The 22,710-nt window shown below is 37.1% G+C and overlaps 1 protein-coding gene across 1 annotated transcript in view; it reads right to left on the bottom strand.

Moving 5' to 3' along the window:
• The window catches only part of LOC134797590 (uncharacterized transporter slc-17.2-like), a 35,588-nt gene extending 19,500 nt beyond the window's left edge, over window positions 1-16,088 (bottom strand). The window contains exon 1 of the mRNA XM_063769879.1: window positions 15,910-16,088. Within this exon, the coding sequence (XP_063625949.1) occupies window positions 15,910-15,934 (25 nt within the window). The 5' untranslated portion in view covers window positions 15,935-16,088. The remainder of the gene's footprint in view (window positions 1-15,909) is intronic.
• Window positions 16,089-22,710: the final 6,622 nt, after the last annotated feature.

Genomic DNA, 22,710 nt, shown 5'->3' with positions numbered 1-22,710 from the left:
ATTAGAACCGGTTTTTTTTCGCCATCCGATGTTCTCCCGGGATGACAAATTCATCGTTACCCTCGAATAAAAATATGTCTCATCTTTACACTCGTATAAAACTGAAACCGTTAAACATTGAAGGTTGCCAATATTCAGGCTTAAACTTCGGTTATTATTTAACGATTTGCACCATATTTCTAGACGCTGACACGTACTGAGCTCGAGAAAAAAAAATATTTCGCGAGGTCTCCCAATTAGTCCCAAATCCGTCCGGTATTACCCCAACATACCTTAATATATCAAAGACCTTGTTCCTACGTGTGGGAATGATTCACAAAAATAATTGTTCGAATCCGCGAAGACCTATTACGACGTGAAACATGGTGCCGTGAATTGAACTTGGAATACCTACCTACTTACACACAGTATTGCTGTGAGGATCACGTCGATGTAAGTATAAAATTAATATTATTTTACTACAATTATTTAAAAGCTCACTTTGTAGGTAGGGTCGCGGGGACCTATGTGTTTTCTGTGGTAATGTAGCCAGAGTATATAAAGGCAAACCGTTAAACAGAGATGGTGCCTACTAGAAAGAAACACTATACAAGAATACATAGTCATACTCAAAATTCAGCCTGAAACTGCTTTAAAAAGATATAATTTCTAATTTCCAGGTACATGTTGCAGTTCAAGCTGCTGATATCATGGTGGACAAGACTTAAGTTAATAGTTGTGAATAATAAAACATGTTTTTGTTTACCTACTTTTTTATTAATCTAGGAAATATATGTATATATGTTTCCCAAAAAAAAGTAAATATACATATATGTATGTTCATCATGTTCTGCACGAGCAGCTGACAATGATGGCTTCTTGTTGACGAACCAGAAGAGAAGTGTATGGTTTGTTATTTACTCTGTTCCCAGGCATTATTTACTGTCGTAAAGTATTATGACGATTAATATGACGTTCGTTTCGATACAAAATGCTCAACTTTGTTCAGGGCCCAAGTGCCTTAACAAAATCAATCTCCTTCGTACATTACGTATCCCACAGTCGTATCTAAATAGGAATCACATGATGACCTGAAATTATAGGATATAATTAGCAAAATTGGCATGTACCTATAGTACAATATCCAAACAATGGTGACAAGCCGGTAGAACCCACTGGGTGCTAAGCTACCTTAGCAATGGACGCTTATAACGATTTTATGAATCCAATCATCTTACGAATCGAATCAGTTAAAAAATATATGATGTAACTTACATTTGTATTTTTGCTCCCCTGATTTCAGCCAAGTTATGGTTGGAGTTGGATGCTATATGGATACATACTCCAATAAAACTAAGTTATATTATATAATTTAGGCAGATTTCTGGAATCAGCTTTCACAAATTTATAGCGTAGGTATTTTGAAATTATTGATTTAGGGATTCAAAATAAACGAGTTTTCCAGACGATATTATTTATAGAAACGCGTGACACTGACATTGTAGACAGGTGACATTACAATCAATTGACAATTACAACTATTTTTTTAATGTTTGTTATTGCTTGTGCTTTATCAAATCAGCCACTACATGTAATTTACGAGAAGTCGTATCTCATATTTTCAATAAATTATAAATATTCAACCGAGCCGTGAATTAATAAATCATTCAAATTGGTATCTTAAATTAACCTATATTTTCAGAAAATAAAATAAAAATGGGGGTCTAAAAAAAATGAACAATCCTAAATTAGGATTACCTACGAGTATTTCCGATATAGTTCTGTGGTTATTTCCTTTTATATATGTATACAGATGTATTGCATAATTATTTTCATGGAAATGTACGAACGTGTCTTGCTATTTCAATCTGTAAAAAAGTACTGACGTTGACTGAAGTAGCATGACAAATACGAACGTTTCCGAGAAAATACGATGGTAAACAATTATGCACTACATCTGTACATACATACATTCTCATTCTACAACATACAGACATTCTACAACTAGTGTAGCTAAGCTATCAGTAATCAACTATACAGTCTATACATAATTAATTACCTAATCAACTTCTGGGCTTGGGCTGGTAGACTGAAAAAAAGATCACCAGTACGGTTACCATCAGTTTGTTACTGACATAAACGCCGTCGAGAACGTAATTTACTTTCTATACATCCCGTTTGCACTAATATGCGAGTGCGAGCGAGATGTATAGAAAGTAAATTACGTTCTCGACGGCGTTTATGTCAGTGACAAACTGATGGTAACCGTACCTACTGATATGAACTCAAGTATGTATAATTGAATAGACTTATGTATACTCGCAAATATTGTATATTTTTCTCGCTTCAGATCTTTTTAAGCGTTAGCGAAAGAATTTATATTGTTGCACTTAGTGTCAATGTCATTATAAAGGATGAATCAGGCTAGACCGGGCCGGGGCCGGGCCGGAGCTTCCGGTGCTTCGTTTTCTATTGAAAGCACCAAGTAATCATCGAATAACGTGACAACCGCCATGACGTGTCGGACGCCTCGGCCCAGGCTCGGGCCGGTCTAGCGTGAGTCATCCTTAACTTATTATCATCAACATTTTGCAGGTGGCCAGTATCATACTATAGGTACATACAGTAAAAACAAATCGAGTCGAAGCGAAAGCGAAAGCCGGTTATTGAAAATATCGCTTGAACTAGATGTTTACCGTGTACTAATTGTCATAGGAAAGATACCGAGAGAAATTAATTAAATAATTCTGCAGTACTTTACATATATAAAAAATCTGCGATGTGGCCATGAAATGATAAATAACTAAGTTAGTCACGCTATGTAGGTAAATGATAACTAACTAGGTATTCGTTTTTATTGATAAATAATAAATAATGAGGAAACCTGCATACATCTACGAAGACATTCAAAGGTGTATGTGAAGTCCCCAATCCGCATTGAGCTAGCGTGGGGACTATAGCCCAAGCCCTCTCGCGCATGAGAGGAGGCCTGTGCCCAGCAGTGGGACGTATATAGGCTGAATTATTAATAAATAATAAAATGATGAATGAATGAAATGAAATAAGTAAATGAGAGATCTAAAAAGCCTTTTTTTACCTACCTAAAAATGTATCACTGATAAATTTAATATGAGTACCTACTGATTTAACTTAATTGCGTACGTTGGAATTTTAGTTACGAACAATATGCTGGATTTATGCATATATTGCATATACTTATCTACATTATTATATAATACACTTGAAAAACACGATTGAGATAAGTTATAAAAACAAACAGCTGACGATCTACTTTGATCTGTATCTGTATCATCTGACAGTACTTGAACAAGATAAGGTTGAATTGAAAGCAATTCGCGATCGTCTGATTAATTTTTTAGGCAAGTGCATTTTGCACCTATAAAAATTATAATGTATTAGGTACCTTTTATATTATTATTTTGTAATACGGATAAAGAATAGAGAAGAATATTATTGAATAGTTGATTGCAGAAAACGGCTACCTAGATAAAAACAAGAAGTACCGTAAAATGGGGTGAGTAGGGTTCGCGGCGAGAGTTGGGTTATGAATGGGGAGATTGGGGAGAGAAGGAATGAAAGGGGGGTGAGATGGGATTTTAAGGCTACTGCTACAAAAATAATGTATTCCAATTTAAAATGGACCTATAGTAATACTCATAATAAAAAAAAATCGATCCAACAATCTTCCAAAATCACCTTTGTATGAAAACTCAAGTCACCCCAAATACGAGGGACTACGGGGTGAGGTAGGATTTTCTGTTTATCGTCAAAGTTATGAAATGGAACTACCCAAAATTAAAAAAAAAACTAAAATACAAACGTCCGGAACACTTATTATATACACCATTCAGTTTGCATATGTAAAAATAAAATGTTATCGAGGTTTGAATGTCAGTTTTGCACCTACTCACCCCATTTTACGGTAGTTGCTACTCAGTTTATCCCTACGGTACCTATACGCGTTCAGTGAGGACCTGCCTGTTCCTCGCTGGTCTCTAATAGTTTGCTATTAGTTAAAAAGTCCTATTTGAGGGCCTGCTGCTAGAGTCGGACCAAAAAAAGTCTGCAGCGGATTTAATAGCCCACGCAGTGCAAGTGTCATTTATACGTCATAATTTAATAGAAGTTTGACGTTTAAAATAACACTTTCACTGCGTGGGCTATCAAATCCGCTGCAGACTATTCTTGGTCTGACTCTTTTTTTTTTACGTTGGGGAAATGCGTTTACGCATGCCACCTGGTCCGGGGGAACCAGGGGGGATGACGGACTAACCAGTGGAGGACTACCGTCTAAAACCACCAACGAGTGCCAACTCCGCTTTAGATGGGGTGCCGCAGGGTCGCTATCAGCATTCGACCACGTGCGCCCCGGCGAGCGGCCTGCAGGCCGTGGGCATTTTGGGTGCCAGGTGGTCAGCACCCCAGTCCTGTGAGCTTTTAACCGCGGGGACTCCCCCGGGGCCCTGCGCAGCCCACTACGGCGGAGGCAGCAAGCGCGCATAGCGCCTGGCTCTGCCCCCAGCCCGTCGTCGGCGGAGTGGATGCGCGTTAGGATCGTCCTCGCGCGCACGCTCCGCTGCCTCCTTCTGCGACATAATATCGTCACTGAAGGAGGCCATCGCCTTCCATGCCTCTTCGCTGTCGAGCATGGCATTAACAATGCTCGCCAACGAAAGGTCTGCACCTAGTGCTGCTTGAAGGGTGGCCCGCTGGGGCCCCCATGCAGGGCATTCCTCGAGAGTATGACGCGCCGTATCTACAGGTGCGCCACACTCATGGCACATGGGGGATTCCTCCCTCTCTATGCGGTGCAGGTACTTACCAAAGCATCCATGATTCTTGGTCTGACTCTACCGCCTTCGAGAAATCGCTCGAATATGCAAGGGCGATAGAGAGGCAAACAATGATTTTCGATTTCCCAATGTTGGCAATGTTGGCATTAGGCCCGAGTATTGTCAAAGGGTTTAACGTACCTAACAATTGGAATCATAGTTGATACTCGTCATTACGCAATCTGCATTTGCAATCGGTCATGGCTTATTTTAGATTGTCGTGCTGAATTTTGATGGTTCATTGGATGCCATGCTCTTTGTAAGTCAAATTTATTACTATACCTACCTGTTCTGGTTATTATGTATGTATATTAGTATTTTATGAGATAAATAAAATAGCTTGTTTTATTTTATTTCATGAATGTAGTGAGTGATTAGTACGGCTAACAAGACTTTAACACTGACATATTAGTGCGAGCGAGATGTATAGAAAACAAGTTACGCAGACGTTAGCGAATATTTTTCAGGTTGACACTGATAAGGCAGTCGTGGTAAGGCTAAAGGTACCTATTGTAAAACATTGAACTCTACAAATACTTTTAAGCAGTTGGTAAGGAATGTTTATCGTAAACCAAAGTTTTTTCTATATACTTATAGCGTAAAACATTGTCCCCATTTTATGTCATGCATATCACCCTATGTAGGTGTGTTTCAGAAGGAATATATTTTGCTTAAGACACGTCCCTAAAATAAATAAAACCGTAAAGTAGGTGATGACCATCAGCTCCTGTAAAATTTAATAGGATCAGAATTATTTGTTTAACCCAATTATCTGTCAACTCAGAAGATCATTCTGTCGAAAATTTTTGTTTTACTGTGAATGTATCGGAATGGGAGTAAAGACTCTTCGGTAGTCTGACTGAAGCAACCGTAATAACATTAGCTTAAGCGTTTTGCGCAACTGCTCATTTAACAATATTATAGCTGACATTAGTTAATTCCCAGTTGTCTGTCCAAGTACATCTCCAACAAAGGATTCAACTCATTGAGGCCCCATTGTCATGGTCATGATTACAACTCTGTAAGCAAGAAGGTAATTCATACGTTCTAATATATTGCAATTGTTTAGAGATCCAGTTACGAGACAAGAATGAGATTCTTCGTACCATCTTGTACAGTCGTCAACTGATATATCGGAGCGGCATTATTGTCAGGGCGTTAGAGTGCATGTTCAGATATTGTGAACACCTAGGTCGCTCCGATATATCTGATGGCGCCTGTAAAAACGTTTGCATCTTTAGCGAGCCGTAAAACAAGTTTCTTGACAAGGTAAATTTGTTATGGATGGCACCGGGGTATTGACCGAAGAACAGTGAATGCAAAATGCTTCAAAAATAGGGCAATAATGCAATGCATCATTTGTGAGGTGTTTTTATTGTTAATGTATTTCCCCTTGACGATAACAATTAAGTGGTTAATTACAAATATGTCATCTTTAGTAGGTACACGCATGCGTGGTGCCTAGTGCCTACGTTATGATTATGATATTTTAAATTCAATGAGTTTCCTGTAGGCAATTAAATTCAATAAAAAGATTAATTCAATAGTCTCGTAGAACTTATTACGTCTTCGGTACCAAGAAGCTTATTCTGAGTATTATAACGGGTTTAGAATTTCATCAGGATTTGAAATGGGTATGATCAACAAACAACAACAAAATGTCACTTTCAGCTTTCAACAGTGGCATTTGTTCAACCAGGAAATGTCGCTGTTAACGGCTGACAGATCATATCAAAAACAAATCTAGATCAAATTCATAGCCTGTTATTTATAATCAAAATAATCATCCAGGCTCTTTCCGATTAAAATTTTCCGGTTCCTTTTAACAGGAAAAAAACTATAGATGCGTATTTATCAATTAACTAAGCAGATTGCTTGACAGGTGTATGACATCTGAATGAATATATAAAAGGTGTAAACACTACGTTGGTCAGCGACGAGCAACTATGTATATATAGATGGTCAAGCAAATCTTGTCAGTAGAAAAAGGCGCGAAATTCAAATTTTCTATGAGACGATATCCCTTCGCGCCTACATTTTTCAAATTTGCCGCCTTTTTCTACTGACAAGATCTGCTTGACCAAGTATATGTAGTCTGATTTTTATGCAAGAACTTGACGGTAGTACTGATACCGATACTGATGAGACACATTAGTTAATAATATGATACATTTGGTTTTATTTTTCTATCTTCTATCTTTTCGTATGCCAAGGGCATATAAACCGGTCTGCGGTTTCCATCCTTTCAAATCAGCTAAAAATACGGCAAGACTTTGCATATACAAACGCAACAGTCACGAAGCTAAACAGAATCAGTCATTCGCTGCATGGTGTCTAATTGAATGAGTTGATTTGCGTAACGGTGGTGGTGGGTCTGGAAGGCTCGCGATCGGCCTCGGCGTCGCGCCGGCGGTGAAAGTGCAGGAATGTGCGCCCTGGCGCCGCGTGCGCATCTTCCTGTTTACCTAATGGGGTTGGCCGGTCAAAGTATTTAGCAGATGGCGCCAGCATAGCTTGCCCAGTCAATACCTAGAACTATGTCAAATTTTGGATTTTTTAATGGAAATGTATGCCCTGGATGCCAGCTCTTTAAGCTAAATCTCATAGAAAAAGGGACAAGCTATGATGGCGCCGATATGCATACCTTTTACAGTTGCCAACACCATTGATTGGTCTGGACCAGGGCATTAAGTTAGAAGCAGGGGTTGTTATATCCCTAAATCAGAACCACTTTGTCGGATTTTTGTTGTCACTTTTGTTCAATCGACTATTTCATAGCAGCAGAAGCAACGCACTTTTTTCTGAATGCATTATTAACCAATATGTTTTCATTTCAGTTAGTAGTGTTACAAACAGCCTTTGATGTATTGGCACACACTAACAAGTTACTGTTTTCTTGCTTGGTATTGTACTATGTTTATCAAAATTTATTAAATTAAAATGTTTCACACACGTGATACATGACACGTAACACGTGATCATGATATAAACCATAGTACCTAACCCCCCCGCAATTTATTTTTTTGATTTTTATATCGAAAATTCCTGTCCTTGAATTTGTGGTACAAAAGACATCAACGGGACTGACGAACTTGAATGTTAATTGCTATAGTTAAAAACTGAAAAGTAACCAAAACACGGAAACCTATCCATAACATGACAAAATAGAATATAACGCTTTAAATATTTTAATTTATTAAAATGACATTAATTTTATGCAGTGCATTTATCAAAAAATTACTAATTGAAATACGTTACGTTACCTTACTGACAATGTTGCATTTCAGTTGCCTACTCATAAAAATAGCTGAGAATAAAATATTCAGGCGTATTCGGATTTTAATAACAGGTTATGAATTAGATCTAAATCAGTTATGGATCTTCTGTTAGTGTCAAAAGTAACATTTAATTTTCTTCAACCAAAAACGTCACTTTTGACACTGACAGATCAGCTCCATAACAGATCCAGATCGAATCCTCAACCTGTTATTAGAATCCGAATACGCCTGCTTAATGCGCTTCTGTCCCACTATGACACTTACGTTTCAGTGCCCAGCACATGTGACAGATATCGGATCAGACACTTGAACTTTCAAATAACTAATTACGCATAACGGTGCAACCTACTTACGTACTTACACTTCTTGCTTGTTTTATAGTTTGCGAAGATAATTATGTTGTTGACAACATTAGTACAGATGTAGTGCATAATTATTTTCCTTCGTATTTTCACGGAATGTGTCTTGCTATTTCAGTCAGTCTCGGTGCAAAAAATACTGAGGTTAACTGAAGTGGCATGACAAATACGAACGTTTCCGAGAAAATACGAAGGAAAACAATAATCTGTAATTTAACTAGACACACAAGTACATAGTTGATTTCGGGTAGCTTAAAAAAAGTAATATAAGTAAGAAAATATCTAATAGGTTGGCATCAAAATCGGAGTCTTATAATATCAGCATATGAGATGTATTTCAATGTAATTGTAGCTATTATTTAACTCACAGGTCCAGAACAACGCTTGCACTTAGGCAGGTAGGTATTTACCTAGTAATTATTATGATAACTGGAATACCATTTTATTTTAAAATATTTATGTATAATTCACTTTCAATAATTTATTTGCATGTTATTAAAATTGGATTAAATGCAGATATAGGTACTAAACATTAAGCGTTTTAAACAAATAGGCAAGTCGTTTCGCAGTAACAGTGACCGATGTGCAATTAGGGATTCTTTCACGATAACCGCCCTTAGGTACCCACGATAGGTCCCTTTTTCATTGATTATGCTATGAAATGGTGTGATATCTTACAGAACGAAGCATAATGAAGTCACTTCTTCAAACTTCAACACACGAGCCAAAATTCAAGAGGAAGATGTAAGATAAGAATAAGATATTGTCAGCTTGGGCCCTGCCCCGCTGCTGGCGGCACCCTAGGTTATGTTTTTTATAATGTGTTTATATGTATTTTGTGTTGTTTTGTAAGTAAGTGTTTTTATATTTTACTTAATTATATTCATATTATAAATAACCTAACCCAAGATGTTAAATGCAAAGAGAATTAAATCACTACGGTTAAATGAATAAAGGAGATATTGTCGAAAGTAAGTCTTGGAGTGGTACAACTTTGGGAGCAAATCAAATAATCTTTCATCTCGGGTGGTATTTTTTATCTAGGAGTATCGAAGTGAACGTCCAGTTACTAACATTGATAAGCGGATAAGATTATTTATCTAATAGATAGATAAACAAATTACATAATAAGTAAACAAGTACCTACATAATACAAAGTGAACTGCCTTCTTGTTCATAAGAGGAGGCGAATCAAGGTGATAAATTTATGTATACGTCACCGTAAAAATTATAGATTATAAAATCCACAATATGGATTTTATAATCTGAGATAAACATTTTTTAATAAGAATCTTATTTAAAACCCGGTTTTAGCGTAAAGCCTCGGTGAAAACTAGTTTTAAATGGGATTATTCAGTCAAAACTAGTTTTCGCAAAGTCTCTTGCTGAAAACTAGTTTTCGCAAAGTACCTTGCTGAAAACTAGTTTTCGTAATTACCTACATATTCAAAATAAATTTTAGTTAAAACTAATTTTCACCGTGACCTTCCGGAAAACTAGTTTTACCTGGTAAAAACGCGCATTTCACTGAGGTGATATGGAAAACTAGTTTTAACTAGGGAAAACATGTTTTCACTAAAAACGGGTCTATACATGATCTATACTGTAACATATACCTACAATTTTCAATTAACGTGAACAAACAAATACCATATCATTTGTGGCCTTGAACTTACACCCCTTGAAAATGTTAACTAAATCTGCACCTACAACCTTAGTCACGATAATTAAGATACATGGCAAGGTTTTTCGTATTTATATTTTGTCTTCAGTATACAAAGTGGCACTGAAGTCTAAATAGGAAACAGGCCGGTTGAGCCTTAAGTCGTCTACATTTTGCTTGACAGATTTGTGTAACACAGAGTAGTCATTCTTTTACAAACACAATCACATTTATTTTATTACTTTTATATAAGGGTTAGGTAGGTAATTAGTCCATCTTTTCATCCAGGATATCGCGCCATATTCTTCTGTAAAATTATTCTAAACTGAGGAACGATGTTTCAAAACAGGACACGCGTCAAGCTAACAAAAACAAATGGCGGTGCCTGTTTTTTGTTCAAACTTTTTCATCGAGCGAAACGACTCGGTCTCATCTTTGCAAAATGAGTTTAAGCACTTTTATAACCTTTATTACTCCCTGCCGTTTGACTTCTTCAAGGTAACTTTAGCTTATTAATTATTATTATTAATAAATTCTTAATCTTGTTCGTGGAAGCGACCCATGCTGTTAACTCACCTTGCTTCGGACGCCAAATAAATATTACTAAGTTAAGGTCAATGTTTCGACATTGTAGATACGTGTCTAATCATGAAGCTATAAAAGCTACCTTTTGAACGCCAAACGGCGCATCCATTTGCCGTGCCACTGACGCCACGGGGGTAAAATTTAGTTTTGTGAATAAATAATGCCAACCTAAAAGTGGGGTGTTTTTCAGTAGATTTTCATCAAAAAACGATCGACGTCAAATGCCGTCTTTGGCGTCGTTGTCACAATTTTGCGTTGACGTCAATTGCCGTCTGTGGCGTTCAAAAGGCTAGAGACTGACTATAATTATTTCTAAATCTATAAGTACCTATAAGGTTTTTGAATTAAGGCAGTATTGAATTTGGAGCAAGAGCATTCATTATAGCAAAGATATATAATTACAGGAAGATGTTGAATTAATAACCTTGCGTACCATTCGTATACCTACTTATACAATATCTTGCAATAGTATTTGTGTCTATACACAAATTTATTTAATCGTATGGGATTATATTATATTTACAGATACAGAGAAATAAATCTAACTCCAGATACCTATGTATAACATATTTAATTTTGTAACAGCCTCCTAATCTACTAGGAATGCTTTAGATTTATATTATTGTTCTTGTATTTTTATTAAAGTTTGGCACATCCTATGTAACCACATTAATTTTTTGGGCATTACGTCAGAGAGGAGCTCGGCATAAATGAATTGGGCGGGGGATTCGTGACGGAACTATGCATTTAGCGATTTTACAGTTCAGTCAAGGGCAGTAGCGATATCAAGCATTATAGTTAGCTCAATAAAAAAATATTTATGTTAGATTTGTGTTATATTTATTCAACCAGTATTTGTGACATTCTTAACCAATGGTAAGCACCCACTAAGTATTAATTTGTATGTTTCTAAGTTTTCCCAGTGGGGAGACACTCCTGACTTCGGTCGAACTCGGCTCCGTTCGGCTCAGCATTGCTCCGAGCAATTATTAGGGTTGGCACCACTTGACTTCCTTTTGCGTGCACGACAACAGATAAGATAATCACTTGAATTTTGACAACCCTAAATTGCCAAAAGGGATAGTGCCATATATTAGAAAGGGATAGCATGATTCGACCCTGAACCGCTGTCAAACTTAGGGTTTGTAGGAAGTGTCCTTTCTTGTGGTTTTCCTAAGGACGATAGATTAATAGATAATATACTCGTAGATACATAAAAATAATTGTACACTTTGTAAATTATTCATTAGGTAGTAATTACTAATCGAACGAGCGAGCGAAGCGAAGTGAAGTTCTTACATTCGACTTTGAACACACGGCTGGCTAGGGGCACGTCCCGGCATTTCGATGTTTTTAAGCTGAACTATCAGAGGATAGTTTGATACTCGATAACTTAAGTAAAAATTTTCTAAATTAAATGAAATTGGGTGAACGTATAGTTTAGGGCATTATATTTTAGTCATTAAATTTTGAGCTGGCTCGAACAAGAGGTTATTGAGCTAGAAGAGCTGAAAATGCTAAAAAGCTATTTGTGAGGGGTCTTGCTATTCTGGTCATTTTAATTGCAAGAAAGTATGGTCGAGTTTGGTATTAAATGATAGTTCTCGGTTTACACATTTATTATTTTAGGTTGTATTGTAGGAACAATTGCTTCATAAGTCAGAAACGCGCATGTGACACCCTTAATAAATAAACATCCATAGACTACGAAAACCGCTTAGCGTTACTTGTTAGTCTCCATAGGCTACGGTGGCTAATATCGAGAAAAAAACTGTTTAAAAATTGAATTTAGCAAGGACCAAGTACCAGGGCCTCATGAGTTACGAGAAGGTGTCGTTGACCAGCCCGCCGTGGGGCGCGGGGCGCGGCGGCCGGGGCGCGTACCACTATGAAGGTATCACTGAGGGATGTAACGATACCGATACCGATACGATATATCGGCCGATATGATCGGCAGGCCGATATATCGGTATCGCCGATTTAAATACTCCCGATATCATAACAAAATGTAAACAACGCAAAGTAAGGTATTTTATTGGGCAAGAATATTCTTCACCTCAATTTTAACTTGATGTGTCAAAACTTACGTAAGTTTTACTACGATATATTGCTTAATCAACGTTACAGTGAAGCTGCTATAATTGTGCTATTTTGCTAATAGGAATATATTTTTCTTTATTTTTATTTTTCCGTTTTTCACACTTCTTAAAATCGAGTGTCTATTAAACATAAGTATGATTTATGCGTATAAAGAATATAATTCTTTATTTATTTGATTGATTAACTAACTACCAGGCTATCGATATCGGTATCGGTATCGCCGATTATTTACTTTAAATATCGGTATCGTATCGGCTAAATCATGTATCGTTACATCCCTAGTATCACTATATACTCTTATCTTAGCTGTATACTTTTGGTTTGGTTTGTTTGTATGATTCTACTAGTTTAAAGACTTTAAAGTATTATTTTTGTTGACTTGTAGAAAAAGTATTGTATACAATAGTGATGTAGTCAAGCTTTTCAGTCTCGTGCCTACTTGGGCAACTCAGCAAGCTTCGTTGCCTGAACATGGTGCTCGACTGAAGAGCTCTCTATTGTATCGCGATTGTATGAAATACTATTTTTTAGTGAAGAGTTTTTTTTAAATGGTGAAAATTGTAGAATCCATGATGGCGGCCATGCACTATGTCATAAAAGTCGTCATGGATGTCGTTTTATAGGTTTTAGGTGGCCCCGATTTCGAAAATGATGACCATTTTGGAATCCAAAATGGCGGCCATGCAGTATGTCATTAAAGTCGTCATGGATGTCGTTTCATAGGTTTTAGGGGGCGCAGATTTCGAAAATGACGACCACTTTGGTATCCAAGATGGCGGCCACGCATAATGTCATAAAAGTCGTCATGGACGTCGTTTTATAGGTTTTAGGGGCGTAGATTTCGAAAATGATGACTATTTTAGAATCCAAAATAGCGGCCATGCAATATGTCATAAAAGTCGTCATGGATGTCGTTTTATAGGTTTTAGGGGGCGCAGATTTCGAAAATGACGACCATTTTGGAATCCAAAATGGCGGCCATGCAGTATGTCATAAAAGTCGTCATGGATGTCGTTTTACAGGTTTTAGGGGGCGCAGATTTCGAAAAGGGTGACCATTTTGGAATCCAAGATGGCGCCCACGCATACAAATTCGTCATTGATGTCGTTTTATAGGTTTTAGGGGGCGCAGATTTCGAAAATAATGACCATTTTGGAATCCAAAATGGCGGCCATGCTGTATGTCATAAAATTCGCCATGCATATCGTTTTATAGGACATTGTCATCGTTTTTGAAATCTGCACACCTGTTTCAAATAAGGTATAGATGCATCCTAGTAAGTCAACAACATATATATTATCTACCTACTATTTTACTTTTGATAGTAGTAGTACGAAATGTAATCTGAAAGGAATCAAGTAATACATTCCTGTAATGAGGAATCGACATTGATTCCAATTACTAGTAATTGTAATATTTGAAAAATGTATTCCTGATTCCTCAAATGGAATTGTACTTAGTAATTCGGTATTGTTAGATTACAAAGTAATCTGGGAATCGGTAATCAGATTCCAAAGTAATTTCAAGTAATCGTGGAATTAGGAATCAATTACGAAATGCCCCATCTCTAAGACTAAGTAGCGCTGCATTCAATTGATCTTTTTGGCGACCCGCGAGTTCACAGTTCGGGGCGAACTACTAGTTTACTCGATACTCAATAAAACATTAGGTAGATATTATATCTCCAAAATATCAAAACCTCCTTAAAAATATATAGAGTCCGATTTCAATTTAGGCACAATCAGTGTTGAGCTGGCGATAGGTAGTAAAGCAAATGTTTTTGTATTATGTCTGGTTATATGTAGACGTAGAAGGTAAAATATATAGAAAGAAAACAAGAAGCGAAACTATGAATAAGATTTACAATTTGCATAACAACCTTCGAAAAACACTTTCATTGACATAGCATATAATTCATAATATTCATATAAATAAATGAAAATCAACTCGTGCACACTAACCCATTTAGTAAATGTGTGCTATTTACTTACATTGTTCTAAGTGAAAATGTAACAATAGCTTACAATATAGGTAATTTATCAACGTGTTGTTTCATTCTACATGGCACTTTGTCACAATGATCTTAGTGAAACTAGATTCATTAATAATTTTCATAGGAATTAGGTATCAATTAGTCCATACGCCACTTACTAAACTTGCTACCTAGTTCTCAAATGTCTAAATTAAATGATCTAGACTCAGCTTTACGAGTTCATTAGGTAGGTATTACAGGTATGCTATCCTAAGTGCGTTTTATCTGCCATTTAATGACGCTATTAAGTAAAACGGCCGTGTTTTAAGCTGCATTTGACTGGTCATTAGCGCAAGCGCAAGTTTGTCGCGTTCCGCCGCTCGCAACTATTCGCTCAGCACATTCAACAATAGTCTAATTTAAGGCTCAATTACGGTGAACACGTTAAACTCATTAAAGAAGATGATACCTGTAGGTTATATGTGTGTAGGTTAGAAATTCTCGCGAGTAACATTAATCAGCTAACATGTTCTCGCGAATACTTCTATCCCGTGCCTTTGCAGTTCGTAGCAATAATAGTGTTATATGTATAGGTAGGTATTACTATTATGACATTACAAAGTATATTTCTATATTTTTATTTCAGGCAATACAATAAAAAAGTGGTAACTATTGAAATCCGACCGGTCAAAAATACCTATCTAATAAACCTTGTTTTTATAACCCAGACACAAATACGACAGTGCGATTCCTGCGATTATCTAAAATCGCATGCAATTTAATGCAAGGTCTGTAGAAGCCTTAAATTGGCCAAACAAAATTTGTTTAGGTACCTGATAAAAATAAAGTAAAAACTAGGAAATCGGACAAGCTATAATTATGACCTTTTCAGTGTTTTTCAGTAAGTACCTACAATGGAATAAAAAATTACGCAATTCAGCCTTCAGTTTACAATTACATTGAAAATCGTAAACTTAAGTCCAATTATAAACCCATTCATTGAAGGATTCACCACTAATTATCTGAGAATCATAATTATCTGTATAATTTGTGACAAATCCTAGACCTAGTTGAGGTTCAACATTAAATAATGAGGATTAAAGTTTAGTTGTCTACTTACCAAATATTTTGATGTGGAACTTCATTTTATAGAATGGTATGCTCTTTGCGCAGGTAAGCAACAAATACCGCACTGAACGAAGGTTGTATTTGAAAGCACGCACGACGCCGTCGCGAAACTCGTGGCGAGCTGCGCGTACGCTCGTCGGTCCGCTACTGCGGCTGCGGCACCAGCCTGCGCGTGCGCACCCAGCCCTCACCTCGCGTGCCACTTCAAACATCCGATGCTAAGTTATCTTACTGCGATTTCCCAAGTTATATAAACAAACATTATTGATTATCTAGTTAACAAATATCTCAATAAATTGACATGTTGTAAATTTCTTATCTCATTTACATGTTATAATGTTATGAAGAATGGAAGTTATTCATCGAACGGCTGTAGGTAAACACCGTTATGTTAATATGTACGTCATGTTGTGCATATTGTTTCAGTGTAAATAAGAATGTTAAGCTACCTATGAATGAATGAACAATGATGTAGGTACAATAACTGCGATAGGTAAGTACGTATACAATTTAAGGGAGTTGTAGATAATAATATAACACGGACGTATGATGTTTTTTTTTTCTTAAACTTACATACCTACTATTTGTATATTCTAGCATTTTTAGGATTCCGTAGTCGAGGAACCCTTATATTTTCGCCAAGGGAATGGAAAGTAGGGTACAAAATAAGGTAGTTAAGGTATGTAGTAGGTACTTATGTAGGCGTTTAGATGATTGTTTAGGTACCTTACGTATACGGGCGTTCCAAGTTGCGAAAAAGGAATATAAAGTAATCGAAAATTATAGGGAAAAAACACTGAATAATATCGTTTAGTTTAAAAAAACCGGCCAAGTGCGAGAGGGACTCGCCCACCAAGAGTTACGCTCCGTACAAAATTAACTTATTTTTTATTTTACAAATTTACAGTTTTCATAATTTTCCCTGTATTTGTAGTGTACTCGAGCGTGTATATTCGAGCGTTAGAGGCAGATATATCGTATATCTGCCTCTAACGCTCGAATATGCAAAATCATAACGATATTTCGATTTTCGCGGTAGGTGTAGGTACACTCAGGTTTTGTTTAGTGTTGCCTGCCCAATTCCTGTCTATTTTTTGGATCGCATGAAAACTCAAAAAAAATTATGTGTCTGTCTAAAGAGGTATTGACCAGAGAAGCATTAAACTTGGTTCGATTTCTCACCAGCGTAGTAATTAACTCTGCTCAATCTAAGTAGGTACATACTTACCTTGAAACCCATAGGCCATAAACCAGCTACTATACTTACTTAAAACACCTGAAAAGCCATAAAAAAGCTAACGCATAATAATTCCAGTTGCAGAGATAAAAATGGATCCTTCTTAGCAGAGTCCACTTATTTCCAAGTTATAAATAAATGCAACAAAGTGGTTAGCCCAACTTTTTATAAGTTAAAAATAAATACAAGTATGTAGTACAAAGACAAAGAATAATATACCTTGTGTTAGATCGTTTATTTCGAGACCGCTATATACTGCCCCCGTAGCACGGTCGCGTTTTTATCGCTTGTCACCATGCCTGTCACGTTCTAACAAGTATGTGAGTGCGAAAGGGACGCGCATAGTGATAGGCGATAAAAATGGAACCGTGCTGAGCCCGCTGGATAAGCCAATCGGTTAATATTAAAATCCAGGCAATATTTAGCCCCAGCATATCTTAATTTATATACATGCAATTATAGCAACGTGCGCGCATGTAAAAAAAAACCGGACAAGTGCGAGTCGGACTCGCCCACCGAGGGTTCCGTACTTTTTAGTATTTGTTGTTATACCGGCAACAGAAATACATCATCTGTGAAAATTTCAACTGTCTAGCTATCACGGTTCGTGAGATACAGCCTCGTGACAGACGGACGGACGGACGGACAGCGGAGTCTTAGTAATAGGGTCCCGTTTTACCCTTTGGGTACGGAACCCTAAAAATGATGATTTGACCTCCGATTTACACCGTAACAGTATGCTCCTAGTACTGGATCTCCAATATCTCCATACAAAAACTGTATCAGAACCTGAAATTCCCGGATGTGTACATACTTGGTACATTAACTACCCTCGGCATCGTTGTTAAAGTTTAAATAAAATAAATATAGGTAGGTATAGTTACGCCGCGGTGTGAACACGTTTGGAGATATATCCGTATGTGTCTAATGTATTATTGCAGACTCCTCGTAGGGCCTAGGTAATTTAGGGTAGTGTAAAACGCGATTTACCTATTAACACATTCACTGCCCCCGACGCACATGTGCGTCCACCGTCATATAAGTTTGTTCCTAGGCCACGCCCCCTGGCAGTGAATGCGTTAAGGTTTCTTCCAAAATTTGTAATTTGACCTCAATCGTAAATTTTGGTTTAATATTAGCAGTCTTAACTGTATATTTGTCTCTGGTACAACTCATTAGCCGACGTATTTCTCGGGAATTGAACTCAATCACATAATCCTTTCTCGAAGGCGCCAGGCGGTCGCCTTCTTATTTGGTTCTTCGATGTGCGCCATTTATGCAGTCACCAGCAGATATTATGTGGAGCGGGAAAGGTGCTCAAAATATCTAGGCAAACTTTTATTGTAAACGCGTTAGAGCGAGATTTTTGAGCCCAATGTGCTCCAATATCTTAATCGTATGGCAACTGTACTACATTTACCATTTGTGACAATTGCCTAGCAGTCATCATGGCACTTTCCCGATTGCATGCATTTCTGCAACTTCGTGACATATCCCAGAACCCATCCCAGTTAGTTAGGTACTTCGCCAAAAGTATGAAGATGCCTTATTTTCAATGTACATATTTCCATAAAGTTGCATATATTCTTGTTATATTATGCAGAAACACATCTTAAATTTCTCATAGGTAAATACTTACCTAATTTAATATATATTTTACATCAGCATAATATTGCAAAACTGGTATTGAACGAGAAATCCGGTAGGTAAGTATTATCAGAAATGGTTCAATGACAAATAAAATTAGCATCTTTTTGGCCAAATGCGTTAAGTTTGCTGTAAGGTTTACTCGGGTAATTCCGAATGTCGAAAACTGTCGGATAATTCCGATAAGAGACTTTTATTATGATGGAATTAAGGGTGATTTTCATCTGAATTTCGGAATTATCCGACATTCGGTATTACCCGAATACACCTTAGTACAGTCAGCAGCAGAAGTTGCTAAGCGGGCCATGTGTTCAAAATGATTTTGACGCGACTTTATTGTTAAGAGAATAAGAGCGTGTCAAGGTAATTTTGAACACCTCGCCCGCTTAGCAACTTCTGCTGCTGACTGTACTGTAGTAGCTCAAAATAAAAACAAAAGTCGTGCCAGTTTTAATTAAATCTTAGTTAATGTCGATGTCTAATGCAATTTAAGATAAAGATGGAAACAGTAGGTAAACTCTTCCACTGCTGCACACGAATGAATGTTCCCCAATGATCTCTAAAATGGGTCGACCGATTTAGTTGCGGTTTTCGGTGAAACTTACGTGATATACACAGGTAATAAGCGGTTATTCTTAGTTATGTTTTGACACCCAGTAGATGGCGCTATTATTAATTGGCGGGGGTTTTAAATGATGAGTTACGTTTGACATGCAGCAATAGGTACTGTCATGACAAGTTAAGTCACAATTGCAATCAGGTATAGGTACTTATGCAAAAAGTTATTTTAAGATAAATTAATTAAAAATTAAAAAACACGACTGCGAAAAAGCGAACTGAAAAGACAAAAATAATTTTTAGTTGTGTTAGTTACTCAACTTAATGAATGTAAAAAATTATTAGAATATGAGTGTTTAGTGAAGGTTATAAACAACAAACGCAAAAGTTTTATGCTCATTTAGGATCGTGACTGTACCTGTGTATTTTATTTCAATTGCAGTCGGGGACCTTGATGTATTGACATTTTCCCATTTAAAAGGTCCCCGACTGCAATTGAAATAAAATACACAGGTACAGTCACGATCCTAAATGAGCATAAAACTTTTGCGTTTGTTGTTTATAACCTTCACTAAACACTCATATTCTAATAATTTTTTACATTCATTAAGTTGAGTAACTAACACAACTAAAAATTATTTTTGTCTTTTCAGTTCGCTTTTTCGCAGTCGTGTTTTTTAATTTTTAATTAATTTATTTTATTTTATACTTTTTAGAATTTTTACATTCATTAAGTTGAGTAACTGACACAACTAAAAATATTTTTATCTTTTCAGTTCGCTTTTTCGCAGTCGTGTTTTTTAATTTTTTATTTATTTAATTAATTTTGGGGTCATGATTTCGTTAATAATCATTTGAAGTCACTTTATATTACTTTTGCGAGGGCGTCCTCAGTACAGAAAGGCACGCAGAGCGCCGCATATATCGGGCTACGCCCGACTACTTTGGAACGCGTACAGTGCGCCACGAACGTCGGGCTACGCCCGACGCTTTGAGCAAGAGGGCACTGAAGGCGTCTTGGTAAGGGTACAGCGTGTCACGTATGTGGGCCTACGCCCGACACTTAGTATGAGAGAGTCGAAGGCGCCTGGCTTTGGACCGAGTGCAGCGCGCCACGTACGTCGGGCTACATCCGACTCTTTTACCCTGCGATCATATATAACCATGGATACCGCCTTTAGGAACATTACCGTTCAAATTCTCGGGCCAAATTAGCACACATACACAATTACGCCTACATTCAAATAAGACGACGCGTTTACAGAGCCTGTAATCAAAGCTGGTAAACAAAATAAGAGTCATCTTTATTACACTAATGGTACATAGCTAAGTGTAGATGAAATGCATATAATGTCAATAACTACCAATCAGCGCAATTAATCCGCTAATAACCTTCTTGCTGTACGTACTGGCCGCTGAGAGTTCGCGGTTCATATTTGATTAGAATATGACTTCGACAGGGATAGGTTTATGCCATACAGTGAAGAACCAGTCAAATAATTCACGTATAATAATTTAATGCAGATTAAAAGATAACTAGTTAAAATGTTGTTACGACATGACAGACTAACTCAACATAAGTAAATATATCATTGTTGTATAAATGTATTCCGCTATAATAAGTATTTTGTATATTTTATTATCAATCTGCATGGCAGTGCGAAGTCACGTTCAGGTATAGTCTGTCCGTTTTTCTAAGATCAAGTACGCCATAGTAAATGTATGGCGAACTTGATCTTAGAAATCGGACTGGCTATACAGTCTGCAAAATTTACATGGGTACACGAATCGGGTCAAAAATATTTGAACAGGCGGAGTCACAATAAATCCCCACTTTCAGTTCAGAATATTTTATATGTATATAGCCGGTCAAGCAAGTTTGTCAGTAGAAAAAGGTGCAAAATTAAAATTTTGTATAGGACCACAGCCGTTCGCGCGCTTACATTTTCTAAATTTGCCGCTCTTATAATATTTTAAACTTTCGCGTTTTGAACACATATTAACTCACATTATACGAAACGAAACTGATTTACGTCGGTAAATCAAGGTAATATAATATAATTCGCGTTAGACCCGTCTATAATGTGAGTTAATATGTTTGCCGCTCTTTTCTACTGACGGAAATGGCTTGAGAGAGAACCTACATATATGTGACAGTAGAGGGTGGATTCAAATGATCAACATTTTCAGATAATGTGTGTATTTGTTAAATTAATTCAGTGAAAGCATGATAGGAAAAATGTATCTACATATAGGAGACCAGGTATGATTATCTCACGGGTCTCTCTCATGAATAGAACATATTCTAGATATCTTGCCAGGCATCCACTCAATTTCATGTATCTCTAATTGGACAGCTTTTTTCCATAGTTCTCTGCGAATAGCATCTTGTGGGAATCTGAATGGAAAGGAATGTAAAATGACAATACCAAATTTGATTATTAATTTGAAATAACTAGGTAGTTTTTTTATAGCTCCATCTCATGAAATAAAAAAGGAAAATACAAATCTGTAAGAAGGAATTTATTACTACATTTATAATTATATAGAAAATACCTAAACCAAACACAAGTTAATAAAATAGTCTACTTCATTTAGCATAACACCATCCCTATTATCCTCGCAATTTAAAAAGTCGTATGTTGTTATGAAAGTCGTATGCAGTTGTTACGTTTTAGCTTAGCACGGTAGTATTGAAAACAAATCGTCATGTTTTTTCCAAATTCTACTGAAGTTATCTGTTTACTACAAGTGAAAAGTGATTCCACTGTCCTTGGTATGAACTAAAATAACTTCTGCACCACTTCACGACACATGAATATATTATTAATTACAAAAAAACGTTGTTTTTATAAATCAATTTAGTCATTTGTCACTGACTGTCATCTCGGTGGTACTGAGATTGCCAATCGAGCAGTTTGTAAGTACCGCCTATCGCGGGGTAGTTTGCGTTGGGTCATAATTGAGCGGACAGAATACTTCCATGTATAGTATTTCGCTGCTTTTACCATTAGGGCGCCGAAGGCGCCCGGCTTTAGAACGCGTATAACGCGCCTCGTACACGCCCGACGCTTAGAGTAAGAGGGCGCCTTCGGCGCCCGACACTTTTAGTATGAGAAAGTAGAAGTCGCCTGGCTTTGGACCGCTCGCAGCGCGCCACGTACGTCGGGCTACGCCCGACTCTTTTAGTATGAGGGCGCCGAAGGCGCCCGGCTTTGGAACGCGTACAGCGCGCCACGTACGTCGGGCTACGCCCGACGCTTTGAGTATGAGGCCGGCTTTGGTAATCATACAGCGTGTCACGCTACACCCAATACTTTTAATATGAGAGATTTGAAGGTGCCTGGCTTT

The sequence above is a fragment of the Cydia splendana genome, chromosome 15 (assembly GCF_910591565.1).
Source record: "Cydia splendana chromosome 15, ilCydSple1.2, whole genome shotgun sequence".
NCBI classification, from domain to species: Eukaryota; Metazoa; Arthropoda; class Insecta; order Lepidoptera; family Tortricidae; genus Cydia; species Cydia splendana.
Note: the sequence above shows the minus strand (reverse complement) of the source record. Positions and strands in the feature narration are given on the sequence as shown.